General features: G+C 43.3%; 1 protein-coding gene across 1 annotated transcript; it reads left to right on the top strand.

Annotated features, from left to right (window-relative positions):
- Nucleotides 1-6: 6 nt before the first annotated feature.
- Nucleotides 7-18,085, top strand: PRPF40A (pre-mRNA processing factor 40 homolog A). The gene is given in 27 exon segments (XM_041408437.1): nucleotides 7-91; nucleotides 1,401-1,538; nucleotides 3,569-3,649; nucleotides 4,949-4,979; nucleotides 5,194-5,216; nucleotides 5,886-5,963; nucleotides 6,051-6,161; nucleotides 6,919-7,039; nucleotides 7,459-7,483; nucleotides 8,106-8,164; nucleotides 8,167-8,326; nucleotides 9,543-9,651; nucleotides 9,940-10,004; nucleotides 10,552-10,716; nucleotides 10,993-11,101; nucleotides 11,553-11,703; nucleotides 11,805-11,938; nucleotides 12,307-12,421; nucleotides 12,542-12,633; nucleotides 12,751-12,867; nucleotides 13,361-13,498; nucleotides 14,634-14,729; nucleotides 15,644-15,730; nucleotides 15,833-15,929; nucleotides 16,030-16,091; nucleotides 16,737-16,871; nucleotides 17,091-18,085. Coding segments are annotated over 27 exon segments (2,628 nt in total). The 5' UTR covers nucleotides 7-55; the 3' UTR covers nucleotides 17,184-18,085.
- The last annotated feature ends 607 nt before the right edge of the window (nucleotides 18,086-18,692 follow it).

The raw sequence follows: 18,692 nt of genomic DNA, 5'->3' as shown, positions 1-18,692 counted from the left end.
GCCGCTGCGCGGGCGCCTCCTGGGCCGCTGCGGGGGCTCCCTGCTCAGCCCCGCCATGCGGCCCGGCGGCGTCGACCGCGGCTCTCTGATGGTGAGTGCGGGCTCGGGGCGGGGGCACGGAGTCGCGGCGTGCGGACGCCGGTCCCGCCTCCCTGCTCCGGGGTCAGCCCAGGGGTGGGTGGGATGGGCGGCCCATGGCGCGGGGCTGCGTCCAGGCGGTTCTGGGGAGACGCCGAACCCGCTCGGTGCACCTGTCACCCGCGCAAGGAGGAAGTTGTTGCTCGCGTACGGGTGGGACTTCCTGGGCATCAGTCCCGGCCTTCCTCTGGTGCCATTGCTGGGCCCTGCTTGGAGCCTTCCCTGCACCCAGGGACAGCCAGGGCTGAGCCCCTCTCACTGCGGCTCCTCCCCAGGCTGAGCAGCCCCAGCTCCCTCAGCCTTTCCTGGGCAGCGAGCTGCTCCAGGTCCTTGCTCAGCTCCAGGAGCTCCTGTCCCTGCTGTGCTGAGGAGCCAGAGCCGGACACAGCACTTGGAGGGGCAGGATCCCTGCCTGACCTGCTGGGAATGCCCTTCCCGTTGCCCCCAGGGCACAGGGGATCACAGACCTGGCTGTGTCCAGAGCTGAGAAGGATCTGGAGCGCCAGGAGTAGCTGAGGGAGCTGGAAAGGGGCTCAGCCTGGAGGAAAGCAGGCTTGGGAGGACCTCCTGAGCACCAGGGTGGTAGGTCTCTCTGAAAGTAAATCAGCACTCCAGAAAGGGTCAGAGGAGACTTCTAGGACACCCCGTTCCACCTGGAATTACCTGGGGCTTGGGAAACAGGGGCTGTCACTGCATGTGTTGTGAGAGGATGTGACTGGGAAAAGTCAAGTTCTGCCCAGAAGATTGAAACCTTTTTAGTTGCTCATGGTTTCTTTGTGTGACTCCCAGCCCCAGGGAGACTTCTGGGAGAAGAAAAAACCACTGGAAAACTGCTTTTGGACTGAAAGGTGGCAGAGTTAGGGGATATGAGGGGAGGATTCCTTCCCTGGGAGGGTGGGGATTCCTGGGATGGATTTCCAGGCTGCCCCATCCCTGGAAGTGTCCAAGGCCGGGTTGGAGCACCTGAGATAGTGGAAGGTGTCCCAGAGGGTGAAACTGGAAGAACTTTAAGGTCCCTTCCACCCAAACCATTCTGGGATTCTGTGATGACTAATTTGATTTATTTTTTTCCCTCCTACTAAATGTATTTCCCAAAGGGAGATTCTGCTTTATCTTAAGTTGCATGTGTGTGAAGCAGAAAGTTCCGGAAGAGTTGGATTAATTAAAAACTCAGGGAAAGGGCTTTTCCTTCTTCCCTTTGGTGGGCGTGTTTGGGGTGGCTGCCTCGCTGCTGACTGTCCCTGCTTGTTGTTGTTTTCCAGATGGGCCACCCGGGAATGCCCCACTACCCCCCCATGGGGATGCACCCCATGGGCCAGAGACCCCCCAACATGCCCCCGGTTCCCCACGGGATGATGCCTCAGATGATGCCCCCCATGGGAGGACCCCCGATGGGGCAGGTAAGGCAATTCCAGCAGCCTTTCGTTGCCAGGGATCCCTGAGGTGGGGAGATCTCCTGGGAAAAGGAAAGGGGGTTTGATCCTGGCCGGGGTGAAACTCTTCTTATGGAGAGCAGATGCTCCTCTGTATATTTAATTAGAAATCGGTGTGATAACAGGTAATTGATGCACCTCTGACTTTAATTAGCAGTCCATAATTTGGGATTTGTTCAAGTGGTTTGGGATAAGAACAGTTAATTAATGTATCCCTGACTTTAATAAATCCCAAATGATGGATTCAAAGTTTTTTTTTGGAATGAGAACAGGTAACTGTTGCCCCTCTAACTTTAATTATCAGTCCATAATTTGGGATTTATTCAAGTGTTTTGGAATGAGAACAGGTAATTGATGCCCCTCTAACTTTAATTATCAGTCCATAATTCGGGATTTATTCAACTGTTTTGGAATAAGAACAGTTAATTAATGTATCCCTGACTTTAATAAATCCCAAATGATGGATTCAAAGTTTTTTTTTTTTTGAATGAGAACAGGGAATTAATGCACCTCTAATTATCAGTCCATAATTTGGGATTTATTCAACTGTTTTGGAATAAGAACAGTTAATTAATGTATCCATGACTTTAATAAATCCAAAATGATGAATTCAAAGTTTTTTTTTGGAATGAGAACAGGTAATTAATGCACCTCTAACTTTAATAGATCCTAAACTACGGATTTATAATTAAAGTTTTTTGGATGATAGCAGGTAATTAATGCACCTCTTAACTTTCAACCCATCATTTGGGATTTATTAAAGTTTTTGGAATGAGAGCACGTAATTAATGCACCTTTAATTACCAATCTATAATTCGGTATTTATTCAAGTTTTTTTGGAAGTTTCCTGTAGATTTTGAAGGGATAAGTTTCTCTTGGGAGTTCAGGTTTCTGTAAGTGTTGGCCAATTCCTCCATCCACTCATGTGAACATTACAGCAAGAGAAGAAACAACGAAGTGAGGAATTTTTGCAGAATTCCTGTTGGAATCCTGGGGGCTGGTTTGCAATCCCTGTATCCCATTGCTGCTGATGCCATGGGATTGGAAAAGCCCTGGCAGGTGACACAGCCACGAGCCTGGCCCTGCTTTTGGCACCTTTTCTTCTCAATTACCACATTTCCTGTGTGGTTTGTGACGAAATCCTCAGCTCTTAAAAGAAATCATTCTCCTTGTGGGTGTAATAAATATCCCAGGAATGCTGAATGTCCTTGGGATGCTCCTTGTGGTGCTGGATTATGGAAGAGAGGCAGGGAAGGATGAAACCTTTGGGAACAGCCCGTGGTGGTAACTCCTCTTCCTTTGCAATTCCTTGGACACAGCATCCCTGTTTTCCTTAAGTTGGGAGTTTTTTCAGTGGGGATTTGCAGCTTCTGGGGTAAAAATAAAGCAATTTTTAAAAACTGAGGGGGATTTGACTCATTAGCACCATATGTGTTCATTAGGAAGGGAAGTAGAAGTTCTGGTTTGTTTCTCTGCTTTTTTGGACCTCCTTTTCCTCAATTCCCACTCTTAGCCAGGGAATATTTCAATAGTTCATATTTCATGGAGCAACTCAGGACTTTTTGGTAGATGGAGAGCAAAAAGCTGAAGGTAAATGTCACACCTGGGAGTTCACCTTTGCTTTGTTCCTTTATTCCCTGTAGCCTTGGAATTCTGCAGGAATCATTCCCAACCTTTGCTTTTCCTGCTTCCACTCAGGAATCAGCTCCCACATCATTTGCTATTGTTCCTTTGGAGTTTAATGGTTTTTATTGATATTTCCTGTCCAGCTTTGGAATCTGGACATGCCATTCCTAACAGGAATATCCCAATTTAGTGGGAATGTGATGAAGGGAATCACAATCCCACAAATCTGATTTTTCCTTGCCTCAGAGGGAATGTTTGGTTTGTTTTGTTTTAAATTAAAAAGAAGTATCACATGATGGCTTTTAAATAAAAATAGTGTGTTTTGTGTTGAGAATATGATAAAATCTATGGGAAATGCTCTTGAATTCCAGATGCCTGGAATGATGCAGTCGGTGATGCCTGGAATGATGATGTCCCACATGTCCCAGGCTGCCATGCAGCCCACGGTTCCTGTGAGTGTAATTTCCTTTTTTTTTTAGTTTTTAAAAGCTCTTTTTAGCAGTTGCTCTTGATCACTCTTTGCTTTCTTTAATTAGAAGATAAGAATTTAAATTTTAAATGTGTTTTTCGTTACAGTGGAGTTTTATGTGGTCTTGAGTAATTACAAAAATAAGATTTTTGTGATTTTTATCAGTCTTTAAATTGTTTTAATTTTCCTTTAATTCCTTATCCTTCACTTCCTGGAATTTGGAAGGAGTCACTGTGACCTTGGATTGTTAAATTGTCTGACCAAGAGATTCTTCTGTATTAAATTGCAATTTTTTAAGGGTTTTAATTAATCATTAGGTGAGATATTAATCTCTTTAATTCAGTATTAAAGAGATTTTTTACTAGAAGTTCGTGAAACTCAGTTGAGTATAAAAATTGCTGGAATAGCTCAAGGAATGAGGAATTCTTTGGGTGGAAACAGAGAGGGAAAAGTTAAAATATAGATAAAATCTCTGAGGGGGAAAAAATTCAAATCCTGTTCTTAAGAAATAAATTTAGTGCAAGCCTAAGAGATTCACTTGAAACCAGTTCCAGTCATTTCAATTTAGAAATAAATTATTTTAATGAGTTTTTTTCCCATGCAGATTTAAATCCCTGAATTCCTATGGAATTTCCTGTAGTGCTGAGCACAATCCTTGGCTGTACTGATTTGAAGCAGTGAAATTCCTAAAAATCAGTATTTTGGTCAGATTAATACTCTTAAAACACATTAAAAAATTCCTAGAAATTGCTGTTTTGGTCAAATTAATGCTCTTAAAATACACAACAAATTCTTAGGAATTTCCTGGTTTATTTTGGATAATAGCAAATCAAATTGATCCAATGTAATTTATTTTCACTTTTTGACCATTTTTTCTGTTTTCCTCAGGAATATTTGGTGTTTGTAGCTGAGAGCTGAAAATAAACCTTAAGCAAAGCTAAATCCACAAGGGAAATGATGGGAAGACTTGGAATTTTGTTGATTTTTTTCCTTAATTTGAAGGAATTTCACAAAGAAAGAGCTCCATGCATGCTACTTTAATACACCCAAAGCCTTGTGCTCCATAATTATCCCACCTAATGATGTTCCTAATTGCTTATTTAAGGCTCAGGAATAATTAAGGGGGAAGCAGGAATCCTTATTTAAGGAATTGAGCCTTTTGTGGCAGAAAACCCTTGTTTGGGTAATGAGTATTGGAATTATTTTTAGGATTTAATTCCTCAGGAATGAATTACTTACATTTAATTGTTTAAGTATTTAATTGTTTTAATTATTTTTACAGCCAGGAGTGAACAGCATGGATGCACAAGTAGGTGAGTAAAACAACTTGATATAATTTCAAAACATTTAACCAAAAATCAGCTGAAACATTTAAAAATTCCCCTTTTCCCTAAAATGGAATGGAGCATTTCAGTCCTGGGGTCTCCACTGCTGCCCGGGACATTTTTTTCCTTGCACACATGGAGGAATATTTAGGAAAACGAAGCAACCAGACCTTTTATTCATTTTTAATTATTTATTTTTCAGGTGTGACCCCTCCTGGGACTCAGGTATGTGGAAAGCACAATTCCAGAAGGTTGGAACTCCGGTGTGGTGTGGGGCAAACTTGGTTTTAGGGATTTAGAGGAAAACCTTAATTCAATTTTTTCCTCCCCTGCTTTTTTCCAAGTTTTTGGTTGTTCCTTGAAATCTGTGGGCCTTGTCCCTCCTTAATTATTAAATAGGTGATATTCACATTATTTCCATGGAATTTTCATCCTGTCTATTGGCCTGTCAGGAAATCCAGTTTTCCCTGGCCGTATCCAATCCCTGCTCCCTAGTACCTGGATGCAGTCCTGATTCCAGGGAATTCATGGGAAAGCTGGCTGTGGAAAGCAGCAGGAAGTGTGGTGTGAGGGAGCTCAGGGAGCCAGAATCTTCCTAAAGCAAATTCTCCTCAAGATTTGGGAGCAGGGAGTGCTGCTGGAATTGTGCCTTGGGTTTGTTGTAGTGTGACCCCTTCACTTGCACTTCCTGGTGGGAATCATACCCTTGGGAACGTGCGGTTGAACAGCTCCGCTCCAAAAGAAGGAGGTTTTTGGGAAAAATACTGACTTAAGGTGTGAATTTGGCTCCCTGCCTTTCCTGTGCTGCTGAACCACTTGGAAAAATCCAGGGTGTTTGGGTGAAAGCCACCAGTTAATGAGGATTTTCCAAGGCCTGTTCTGTCTCCTCCTCAGACAACGCATCCCGTGGTCTCCACAGTGCAGCAGAGCTCCACCACCAGCAGCTCTGCCAGCGAGGAGCACTCCAAGCAGGTTTGTATCCCGCTGCTTTTGTGCAGCTGGATCCCATTTTTTTGGGTTTTTTTGCATCATTATTAATTTGGCTCGGGATCTTGCCAGAAATCCACGTGGACGGAGCACAAATCTCCGGATGGAAGAACTTATTACTACAACACGGAGACCAAGCAGTCCACGTGGGAGAAGCCAGATGACCTCAAAACCCCTGCTGAGGTAACCAAATCCCAAATTCATTCTGGGATGCTGTGGGAACGTGAGGATTTCCAAGCCTGACACCTGCAGCAGGGAGAATTCTGCTGGAAGAAGTGGGAGCAAACTCTTCCGATGAGAAATGTTTGGATTGTTCTCCTTATGTTGGGAGAACCTGAGGGTGCAAAGTGGCCAAAATTCCTCCGTTTTCCTCATTTTTAGTTAGGCTTTTTTATTTAAAAAAAAAATCTGTCTTTTTTTATTATTTGGAGAAGTAATAGAAATATAATTTAGAGAAGTGTTTAGAGAAGAAAAAATTCCTAAAAAATTACCATTTTGGTCAAATCAGTGCTCTTAAAATATACAACAAATTCCTGGGAATTCCCCTGGTTTATTCCTGTTGGATAATAGCAAATCAAATTGATCCAATGTGATTTATTTTCCCTTTTAAGCCAATTTTTCTGTTTTCCTGAGCAATAATTGGTGTTTGTAGCTGAGAGCTGAAAATAAACCTTAAGCAAAGCTAAATCTACAAGGAAAATGGTGGGAAAACTTGGAATTTGGTTGATTTTTTTTTTTCCTTAATTTGAAGGAATTCCAAGAGGGAAGAGCACCAGGAATTAATACACCCAAGACCTTGTGCCCCATAATTATCCCACCTAATGATGTTCCTAATTGCTTATTTAAGGCTCAGGAATAATTAAGGGGGAAGCAGGAATCCTTATTTAAGGAGTTACTAAAGGAGATTTTCCTTGGAAAATCTTTGTTTTCTCTCCATCAGCAATTGTTGTCCAAGTGTCCCTGGAAGGAGTATAAATCAGATTCTGGGAAGCCTTATTATTACAATTCCCAAACAAAGGAATCCCGCTGGGCAAAACCCAAAGAGCTGGAGGATCTTGAAGGTAAAAGAGCTGGACTTGTATTTTTAGAAATGTATATGAATTAATTACATTGTTTATTTAAATGGCAACAAAATCAGTTGGGGGGGGGAAGAATAAGTGTAAAAAAAATAATAGGCAGCAGTAATTTAAATATTTTCATTCTTAAAATTCTGTTTAATAATCCTGCCTCTCTGAGTGTTTGAATTATTTTAAACCAAAAAGTCATTTTTATATTCTCCAATCTTTCTGTAATAGCATTTCTAAACTTTTTTTAATCTTGATTGATTTCAGTCTTTGAAGGGCACAAATACTAAAATTTTTAATAGTAACAAAAACATTTAAAACTTTCCTTTTATTAAATCAAGAATTACCAGAACTCCATATGTATATGAACTATTCTAAAGCTATATTTTAATTGTTTTTCTCCTTTTTCTCCCTAGCAATGATTAAAGCTGAAGAAAACAGGTACATTCTTAATGTTATGCTGATCTTTTCCTGCGGGCCTTCAAACTTTTTCTGGGGGTCTTTCAGCCTTTCCTGGGGATCTTCAAACCTTTCCTGAGGAAGTTTAAACCTTTTTCCTGAGGGCCTTCAAACTTTCCCTAGGCTCCTACAAACCTTTTTTCCTGATGGCCTTTCAGCCCTTTTTTTTACTGAGGCTCTTCAACCCTTTTTCCTGATGGCCTTCAAACCTTTCTTAGGATTCTTCAAACCCTCTTTCCTGAGGGCCTTCAACCCTTTTTTTTTTTCCCTGAGGGCCTTCAACCTTTTTCTTCCTGAGGGTCTTCAACCCCTCTTTCCTGAGGGCCTTTACACCCTTTTTCCTGAGGGCTTTCACCCTTTTTTCCCTGAGGGTCTTCAACCCCTCTTTCCTGAGGCTCTTCACCCCTTTTTTTCCTGAAGGTCTTCAACACTTTTTTCCCTGAGCGCCTCACAAACCCTTTTCCCTGAGGGCCTGTAAACCTTTTCCGAGTTTAACTCACCCTAAACCCCTCCTTCCCCACATTTACCACATCCCTAAGCTGCCCCTTTGCCCCAAATCTCGAGAGCCGTGCCCGCAGGTGACGGTTGTTGTTTTTGTCCCCAGCACGAAGCCGGAGGACGCGGCTGCCGCCGCCTCGGCTCCGGCCGCCGCCGGGGAAGCTGGGAATCTGCCCCGGCCGCTGCGGCGGGGGACACGGACACCGCTGGCACAGCCACTGCCGAGGAGCAGGGCCAGGGCAGCGCCGCGCCCGGCGCGCAGGACGGGAGCGCGGACGCCGCGGCGGCCGCCACGGATGAGGCGGCCAAGCAGGAGGCCTCGGGAGAGTGAGTGCCAGGGGATGGGTGTCAGCTCCGGGAAAGTGCATTTGGGTGGGATATTAAGGGGGATCGTTCCCTCTGAGGCGCTGGGATGAAATTCCCAGAGAAGCTGTGGCTGCCCCTGGATCCCTAGAACTGTCCCAGGCCAGGCTGGACAGGGCTTGGAGCATTGTGGGACAGTGGAAAGGTGTCCTTGTCCGTGGGATGATCTTTAATGTCCCTTCCCACCCAACCCATTCCATGGTTCCCATCCCAAACACCAAGGTCTTCCCACTTAAAGCAAGTTCTTCAAGGGAATGAATAATTTACCACAGGACAAGAGGGAATGGCTTTGAGATGATGGAAGGCAGCCTTAGACGAGGGATTGGGAAGAAATCATTTCCTGGGAAGGTGATGAGGCCCTGGCACAGGTTTCACAGGGAAGCTGGCTTCCCCTGGATCCCTGGCAGTGCCCAAGGCCAGGTTGGACATGGGGGCTGGGAGCACCTGGGACAGTGGAAGGTGTCCCTGCCATGGAGCCGGGTGGGCTTTACTGCCCCTTCCCATCCAAGCCATTCCATGATTCCATGATAATTTATCTCAAGGCTTTGCTGCAGTTTTTCATTTCTCAGCGGCATCAGTGACAGGAACATTCCATGGATTTTCCAGGATCTGTAAGAATTTGCCATTAAACACTTCCCTATTTATGCTCCTTTTCCATGGATCTGTGCCATGGGTTATCACTGGAAGAAAATAAAATACTAAAGGGATTTTTATCTGTTCCGGCCAGGATTCCTTTTTTTTTTTTAATAACGAAAAATCTGTTATGTGTAAAATTATAATTAAGATTTTTATCATTCAAAAATAAAATGCTTTTGGGAATTTTAGGCAGCAGGACATAATTAAGGAGAAGAGGCCCATTTTTATGCACTTCTCTTTATATTTTTTGTAAAATATTAATAGTGATGCTGAACTTCAACATTACATTTTTAGGAATAATTTTTAGATAGCTTTAGCAGGCAGCCAGCTGCAGGAGGGAAATATTTTGCCTCAGTAATTTATTTTTTTGATCTCTTTTTCATCAGTTGTGGTGCCTGTAAGGAAAACCCTTGTATGAATTATTAGAATTATTTTTTTACTTGGAGTTGCTATTTAGAAAACTCATTTTGTGATGGTTTTTGACTCTTTCAGTGCCTCTAACTTAGAAAAAAATGCTGAAATAATAAAACTCCTTTTGCTTTAGTGCTGCTGCAAAGAAGGAGGATGAGGATGCCCAACCAGTTAAAAAAACCTACACGTGGAACACAAAGGAAGAGGCCAAACAAGCATTTAAAGAACTGCTAAAAGAAAAGGTATTTGAGCCAATTATTAATATTTTATTAACCAATTATTAATGTTTTCTTGAACTACAAAACCTGGTTTGATTTCTGTTTTATTTGCCAGATTTTACTTGGTTTTTTTGGGGGAAGAATTCCTCACTCTTGAGGAAATGAAAGAAAAGAGCATTGCAGTGAAGTGTTGTTTTAGGTTCAAAGTAAAATGTTCGTTTTTTTCTTTTCCCCATGGCTGTTTTTAAGGAATTATTCCTTGTTGGATGTTAATTCCAGGTCTGATTCATCCATAATTTCCTGTTTTCACAGCGGGTTCCATCCAATGCTTCCTGGGAGCAGGCCATGAAAATGATCATTAATGACCCCAGATACAGGTACTGAGTCCTCCTTCAATTCCTCACAAACCTTTTCTTAGGGAATTTACTTCCAAAAAATCCCAACTTCTGTGTGCCATTGGCAGGGAATTGTCTTCCTTCCCTCCATAAGGAGATGCTTCCAACAGCTTCCTTTTTATTGGGAATAAGTGGAAGTTAGTAATTTATGCTGATTTAGGGATTAAAATGTTCAGACTAATTTTATCTCAAATCTAGATTATTCAAAATGTTGTTTTTTGCTTCCTGGTTTTGATTTTCTTATTTATTTTTCTTATTTTCTTTTTCTTCTTTTTCTGATTGTTCTGGGGTTTTTTTTTCTTGTTTTATTTTTTTTTTCCCTGTTTTTTTTTCTTCCTGGTTTACTTGGGTTTTTTCCTGGTTTTCTTGTTTTTTTCCTAGTTTTCTTGCTTTCCATTTTTTTTCCTTCTGATTCTTTGATTTTCTTTTCTTTTTTCTTTTTTTTCTGATTCTCCTTTTCTGATTTTGTCTTTTCCTGATTTTTTTGATTTATAAATAACATTGCTCTTTGCTTTTCTTTCCTGGGAAGTGCTTTGGCAAAACTGAGTGAAAAGAAGCAGGCCTTTAATGCCTACAAAGTTCAGACAGAGAAGGAGGAGAAGGAAGAAGCCAGATCCAAGTACAAGGAGGCCAAGGAATCCTTCCAACGCTTCCTGGAAAACCATGAGAAGATGACATCCACCACCAGATACAAGTAAGACACTTGGGATAAAAATCCTGATGGGATGCACTGCTTGGAGTGGCATCAACTTCCATTTTTAGATTTTTTTTTTTCCTTTATGAAAATTCAAAAGATGCCACAAAAAAAAAAAACAAAAAAAACCACTTCCCAAGAGGGAAAATCAAGGAGAATTCCTAAAAGTGTTCCTTCTTGGAACAGAGCTCTCCCTGATGTTCTGGGGAATCGATGGATCATTCAGTCACCAATAAATCAATAAATAGTCGTGTGGTTTTCATTTGCTTTGCCCAGAAAAGCTGAACAGATGTTTGGGGAGATGGAAGTGTGGAATGCCATATCCGAGCGGGACCGGCTGGAGATTTATGAGGATGTTCTGTTTTTCCTGTCCAAGAAGGAGAAGGTAAGTTCCCTTCAAATCCATCCAGCATCTCCTCACTTGTTCCTAAACCACTTGTGCTTGAGGCTCTATGGCAGATAAACAGCTTTTAGGGAAGGTTTTTGGGTTTATTGGGATTTATTCCTGCTGATTTCACCATGTGTTGAATTTTTGGGGGATTTTAGTCAATCACATGATGGATTTTATTCTGGATCAGTGAAATAATAATAAGATGGAAAAATTGTGTTGTTTTGTGTCCAAGGATGGGGCTTGGAGCAACCTAGTCCCTGTCCAGGGCAGGAGATTGGAATGGGATGAGCTTTAAGGACCCTTCCAACCCAAACCACTGCAGAATTCCATGATTTTGTATAAATTAAAGACTAATTTCATATTTCCTCGGAGAACACACTAGATATCTTACATTTCTATCCAAACCACCTCAAACTGAGCCCAAAAAATAAACTTTTCCCCTCAGGAACAAGCCAAGCAGCTGCGCAAGAGGAACTGGGAAGCTCTGAAGAACATCCTGGATAACATGGCCAACGTCACCTACTGCACCACCTGGTCAGAGGCCCAGCAGTACCTCATGGACAACCCCACCTTTGCCGAGGATGAGGAGCTCCAGAGTATGTCTGTGGGCTCTGGAATTCTCTGGGGAGGAGGATTCTTGCTGACTTGGAAGGAATAACCTGATTTTTTTCCCCCGTTCTCCCTGTGTTCTTGCTAGACATGGACAAGGAGGATGCCCTGATCTGTTTTGAGGAACACATCAGGGCCTTGGAGAAAGAGGAGGAGGAAGAGAAGCAGAAAAGTTTGCTGAGGGAAAGGAGGAGGCAGCGTAAAAACAGGGAATCTTTCCAGGTTGGTGGAATTTGGGGTTCTGTCCTAAAAATGTCATGGGATATCATAGGATATTCCACGTGGGTTTTTTTTTATTTCTGAGGGTCGATTCAAGGGGGTGTTCAAAGCCTGAGGTGTGGGGTTGTGGCATTTTCCCTGCTGTGTTACACTCAAGGGAAAAATCAGAGGGAATAGGCCTGGATGGGAAGGAGATGCAGCTGGAATGTTGTAGGTGGTGGAGAAGAGCAGGAAGAACAAGGGAAAAGGTGATTTTTCAATCCTGTTGGAACAAGAACGGAATTTCAGTTACCAAGCCAATCCATCCCAGCTGGTACCAAGGAGAAGCTTGAGGAATGACTCCAAATTCCCATTTGCCTTGTGTTTTGCAGCTGTTTCTGGATGAGCTGCACGAGCATGGACAGTTACACTCCATGTCCTCCTGGATGGAATTGTACCCAGCCATCAGCTCTGACATCAGATTCACCAGCATGCTGGGCCAGCCTGGTAAGGAGGGGAAATCCCAGGCTTTGGGGCAGGCCACAGCATTCCTTCCTACTTTCTAACACCTAAAAATGCAGCTCTGGGGTTAAACCTGACCTGTGGCTTACCAAAACCTTCCCTCAGGATCAACGGCGCTCGACCTGTTCAAGTTTTACGTGGAGGATTTAAAAGCTCGTTACCACGACGAGAAGAAGATAATTAAAGACATCTTAAAGGTGAGCATTACCTGGCTCCTCCTTGAATTGCACATTTCCCATCCCAGGGAGCTGGGATTTCCTTGGAATTGCAGGAATTCCTGATTTCCCTCGTGCCAAAGGAGCTGTTTTTTCCAGGATAAAGGATTTGTGGTGGAGGTGAACACTTCCTTTGAGGATTTTGTCACTGTCATCAGCTCCACTAAAAGAGCCACCACGTTGGATGCAGGGAATATCAAGCTGGCTTTCAACAGTGTAAGTATGAATTAATAAATAATTAATTGGGATATCTGGATAATTAGGATGTGAAATCCCTTCTCCAGACAGGAATTAGCGTTTATTTTCTAACTAATTCCATAATATTTGAGGAATAATCTGTTATTTAGGGTTACTTAACTGATTTCAGTTGTCACAATAAAAATAAACCTTAGTCCAAGCAGTCAGCATTCCCAGACTTGAGGAATTCTGGGATGGGTATTCAGTGATGCTCTCCTGTTTGTCCATAATTTCTCCTGATTTGTGTGATTCTGTAGTTTTGCATCATTGGATTTTCACCAACAGCAATTCCACGCTTGAAAAAGAAAGAATTGATTCATTTTCGACAAAATAATTCAATATCATCCCTTTGATTTATTCATTAAATACAGGAAAAGCGGTTAATTTCCTTGTGTTTTCCTCAGACACAGCTCTGAGGGTGAGCTGTGCAGAATTCCCAGTAAATGGAATTCTCTTCCTTGGATTCCCACAGCTGCTGGAGAAGGCGGAAGCGCGGGAGCGCGAGCGGGAGAAGGAGGAGGCCCGGAAGATGAAGAGGAAGGAATCGGCCTTCAAGAGCATGCTGAAACAAGCCACCCCTCCCATCGAGCTGGATGCTGTCTGGGAGGATGTAAGGAGGAGAATTCCTTGGGGAAAACATTCCCAAATTCCCAAGCAGGCCCTTAAAAAAGGAGCGTTCACCAGGCTCTTCCTGCTTCTGCTGATGGGGGCTGCAAAATCCCATCAGACCCCGTGGATTCTTCAGGAGAACTTGGGGTTGGGTGGGAAAAGCTTCATCCTTCTGAGACAAAAACATCCTAAAAACGCAAACCCCCCTCAGAAAATCCCAGAATCCCCCACAAAGTGAATTGAAATGATTTAGAACTTTGTCCTGGATAAAATACCCTGGAAAACCTTTCCTTTCCAAGGATAATTTATATAAAGATTTGGGGTTTTTTAAGCTTAAATGGAATGTGCAGGGAGAACAGTAGGATTCTCCATGTTTCCATGAGTTCAGAGCTTCCCTGAGCACTGGAAATTTGGGATTTGCTTGGAAATCTGGGGTGAAAAATTTAGCCTTACAGCAGTTCAGGGGCTTTTCAACTAGTGAAAATAATATTTTAAATTATTTTCAAAATTTTTCTATTATTTTTATTTTTATTATCTTTATTATTTTTTTATTATTTCTTCATATTTCTGTTATTATTGTTTTTTTCCATTTTTTTCAGGGCTTTAGTTTTCTTATTATTTATTTCAACTAGTGAAAATAATATTTTAAATTATTTTCAAAATTTTTCTATTTTATTTTTATTATTTTTTTTTATTATTATTTCTTCATATTTCTGTTAATTTTTTTTTTCCATTTTTTTCAGGGCTTTAGTTTTCTTATTTTATTTTATTTCTTATCTTTCTTATTACTTTTATTATGCCTTACTATTTTTATTATTTTTTTTTATTATTATTTCTTCATATTTCTGTTAATTTTTTTTTTCCATTTTTTTCAGGGCTTTAGTTTTCTTATTTTATTTTATTTCTTATCTTTCTTATTACTTTTATTATGCCTTACTATTTTTATTATTTTTATCTTTATTCATTATTATTTATATAGTTTTTATTATTATTTCTTACTGGTTTTCTTATTTCTTATTGCCATTTTCATTACTACATTATATTTTATTTTCTTCTATTTCTTCTATCCTAATATTTTAATACATTTATAATTTAATTTCTTTGAATATCATTAATGGAATTAATTTTCCTGACAGATCAGAGACAGATTTGTGAAGGAACCAGCATTTGAAGACATCACCCTGGAATCTGAAAGGAAAAGGATATTTAAGGATTTCCTTCATGTACTTGAGGTAATTGTTCCTTTATTTTTGAAATCATTGGACAACAAGAAAAATTCCTTTTACATTGAGTGGGAAGGGGAAGGATTTAATGGAATTTTTTCCATAAAGTGATACCAGGAGATAAATTTGATTTTTCAGCTCTCACCCTTGGGGGTTTTGCTGCATTTCTTGCAGTTTGGAAGAATTTGAACTGAAATTTTGGCTTTTAATTCTGTAATTTCCAATTAGGCAGAGCAAGGGGTGGGTTTAGGCCAGGCTTAACCTGGATCCAGGGAGCAGATCCATGGGAACCCAGCTGTTGTTCCTTGCTCCTGGCTCCTTTATTGCAGCTCCAACGTGGCAGCAGTGCCCATTTTTAGGTGTTTTGACATTAAAAGGTGATGGAGGAGTTTTTATCCTTTCCCAGCTTTTGTGGATGAGGAGAAAGATCCCATCAGATTTTTGGGATGTCCTGTAGGACCTGATGAGGTGGTTCTGCCATGAAATGGTGATTCTGGAGTTTTTATCCTTTCCCAACTTTCGTGGATGAGGAGAAAGATCCCATCAGGTTTTTGGGATGTCCTGAAGGAGCTGATGAGGTGGTTCTGCCATGAAATGATGATTCTGGAGTTTTTATCCTTTCCCAACTTTTGTGGATAAGGAAAGCCATCCCATATGTCCTGAAGGAGCTGATGAGGTGGTTCTGCCATGAAATGATGATTCTGGAGTTTTTATCTTTTCCCAACTTTTGTGGATGTGGGATGTCCTGAAGGAGCTGATGAGGTTTTACTGCCCCGTCCCTAGAACTGTCCAAGGCCAGGTTGGAGCACCCTGCTCCAGGGAAGTTGTCCTTACCCATGGTGGAACAAGCTGGGATTTCAGGGCCTTTCCAAGGCTAATCCCTGCTGGAATTCTGAGCTCTCTCCTCCTTTCCTTGCCCACAGCACGAGTGCCAACACCACCACTCCAAGACCAAGAAACATTCGAAGAAATCCAAAAAACACCACCGGAAGCGCTCGCGCTCCCGCTCCGTGAGTATCCCTGAAAACCCTCCCTCTGCCATTCCCAGCCGTGCTGGGTGCTGCTGGAATTCCCATTACTAACTGGAATTCTCCCCTGGGCTGTGTGTGAAGGGCTCAGAGTCCGAGGATGACGACAGCCACTCCAAGAAGAAGCGGCAGCGCTCGGAATCGCGGTCGGTGTCGGAGCGTTCTTCCAGCGCCGAGTCCGGTATGGGAGGGGATGGGATTGGCTTTAAGCCAGCTGTGCTGTTCTCCTTTGGCATTTATCCATTGATTCCTGGGCGTTTTGTTTCTCCCTGTGGCTGCAGAGAGGAGTTACAAGAAGTCCAAAAAACACAAGAAGAAGAGCAAGAAGAGGAGGCACAAGTCTGTAAGTGAAGCTCAGTTTTTAGTTGGGTTCTGGACAACCTGGCACCTGCTGTGTCAATAATCCCAGCTGGATTTTCCTAGGGAAAAATGGGGATCAAGCTTGGGGAGGGTATTGCCAGAATAACAACTTTCTGTTACATATTCCTAATATTAAACCACTTAAAACTGCTGAATTTGGAGGGTTTAGCTCCAGGTGAAGGACTCCATGAGTCCTGGGATTTGCTGTTTATCCTGGCAAATCCAGGTGTTCTTCCTTGGGGGGTGCTGGGAAGGATCCCAGCCATTCCTCGTGCCTGCCTGGGCATCAGGGTTGTGTTGGAAGCTCTGAGTTGTACAAGAGCAGCAAAAGGATCCAAAATGCAGAAGGGGCTTCACTTCTCCCTGGGAGGGTGGGCAGGCCCTGGCACAGGGTGCCCAGAGGAGCTGTTGTTGCTCCATCCCTGGAAGTGTCCAAGGCCAGGGTGGACAACCTGGAGCAACCTGGGATAGGGGAATGTGTCCCTGCCCGTGGCAGGGGTGGAATGGGATGAGATTTTAAGTCCCTTCCAAGTTAAATCATTCCATGATTCTACAATTCTTTAAATGGAAGTTGGACTTTAAAAATATTCAACATTAATATTCATTATTCCCTTTTTTTTTTCCACAGGATTCACCAGAATCTGATGTGGAACGAGAGAAGGACAAGAAGGAAAGAGAGAGGGACAGTGAGAAGGAAAGAGCCAGACAGAGATCTGAGTCCAAGCATAAATCTCCCACTAAAAAACGGCCTGGAAAAGATTCCGTAAGCTCTGCTTCCTGTTTTTCCTGATGCTTTGGGCTCTGCTGGGTGCACTCCATAGGTGTGCTCCGGGAGAGGTCAGAGCTCGCATTTGAGGATCCTGGAGGTCTTTGCCATTCCCTGGTTTGGATTTTGGGGTTTCTGAGTGGCACAGAGCAGCCGGCTCTGGCTGAGGAACCTCCCTGGACAATCCCATCCTGACACTGTCCCGTCTCTCCACAGGGAAACTGGGATACCTCTGGCAGCGAGCTCAGCGAGGGCGAGCTGGAGAAACAGAGGAGGACTCTTTTGGAGCAGCTGGATGAAGATCAGTGAGAAGATCCTTGATACCAAAAATGTTTACAGGTGGCAAAATAAAACCAAGCCTTGTGTGGGCAAGGCCCTGGGGCCAGAGGCCGGTGGCCCATGGCCACAACAACGGTGGCTTTTAGTTTTTTACCACTTCAATCCAGTCAAAAGTAGAAAAATCCATGGAATTCTGAGGGCAAAGCTGTGCCTGGCCTGGAGCTGCGGGGCGGGATGGGGGCTGGGATCCCCTGGAGGGGACACGGAGGTGGCAGCAGCGTCCCCAAGCACTTTCCCGATGTCCTTCCCAAGGCAGGGAACAACCCTGGGCTGCCTGGGCAGAGCCCAGTTCAGCTTCAGGAAAAAAACTCCTAATTTAATTCTTTGTGCTTTCGTTCTTTGATGGATTTGGTTGGGTGGGATTTTTTTTGGGGAATAAGCAGGAGAAGGAATCCGTGTCCTGATGTGTTGTGCAATCCCCTGGATTGTGGGGTTGTTTGGCACCGGGGCTTTTGTCCAAGACTCATTGGTGTCCCGACTCCCATCGATCCCAAAGCCCAGGGAATGTTGTGGATGGGAATTCTCCTGCTGTGCCGGCAGAGGGAGCGTTTGGGACACAACCACCTCGGCATTCCCCAAATCCCACCCCGGCCCAGCCCTGGCTGTTTCTCCAGCGTTTCTCTCCCGCTTCCGAAAACTTAGGAATAAAAATCCAATGTTAAACACAATTCCATGTGTTGCCTTAAGAACCTGCTGCAGAATGTACCTGCACAGCCCAGAGGAGGGAGGAGGAAGCAGCTCCAGCCCTGTTTTCCAGCCCCTGCACGTTCAGGAAGGTGCCCCCAGCCCTGCTTGGTGAGAAAATTGGGAAGCCGCTGTCCTTGGAATATTTTTGTACATTTTTATCAATGATTAAACCTTGTCTTTTAGCATGTACTGGTATTTATTTCTCCTTAAATAGTCTGTACAGCTCTGAGCCACAGACTCGCTCTCAAACCTGCCTGAAGACTGTTTACATTCCTTTTCAGGAGTTTTTTCCCGAATTTTGACCACTTTTACCAGTGCATAAACACCCAAAGGATCAATTTCTCCAGGGAATTTTCTGGCTAGGGTGGTTACAAGGCTCAGAATCCTTAAGAGCACGCTGAGATTGAAATGAGTAATTTGAAATATAACATGCAGGAAGTTGTAACCATTTTTCCCTGGGATGCTTTGGGATTTCCTGGGATGCTTTGGGATGGGAAAGCACATCCCAGGCCTGCTGTTTCCCCCTCAAGGGTCATTGCTCATCACCCATTGCCTGGGGGAAAACCACCTGGATTTGGTCACACAGGACTTGGGGGGATTTTTGATATCTGTGGGTGTTCGGTGTGGAAATCCAGGTTGGGATATTCCAGGTTTTTCCCTGCAGGCTCTCCCAGGAAGGATGGCATAACTGCTGCTCCAGGACTGAACAATCAGCCAGGTTTGCTTTGCTCACCTGCCACCCACCTCCCTGGATTTGTATCCCCAAATGGGAATGCTCCAAGTGGGAACAGC

The sequence above is a fragment of the Onychostruthus taczanowskii genome, unplaced genomic scaffold (genome assembly GCF_017590055.1).
Source record: "Onychostruthus taczanowskii isolate IOZ18803 unplaced genomic scaffold, ASM1759005v1 scaffold10, whole genome shotgun sequence".
In the NCBI taxonomy this organism is placed as follows: domain Eukaryota; kingdom Metazoa; phylum Chordata; class Aves; order Passeriformes; family Passeridae; genus Onychostruthus; species Onychostruthus taczanowskii.
Note: the sequence above shows the minus strand (reverse complement) of the source record. Positions and strands in the feature narration are given on the sequence as shown.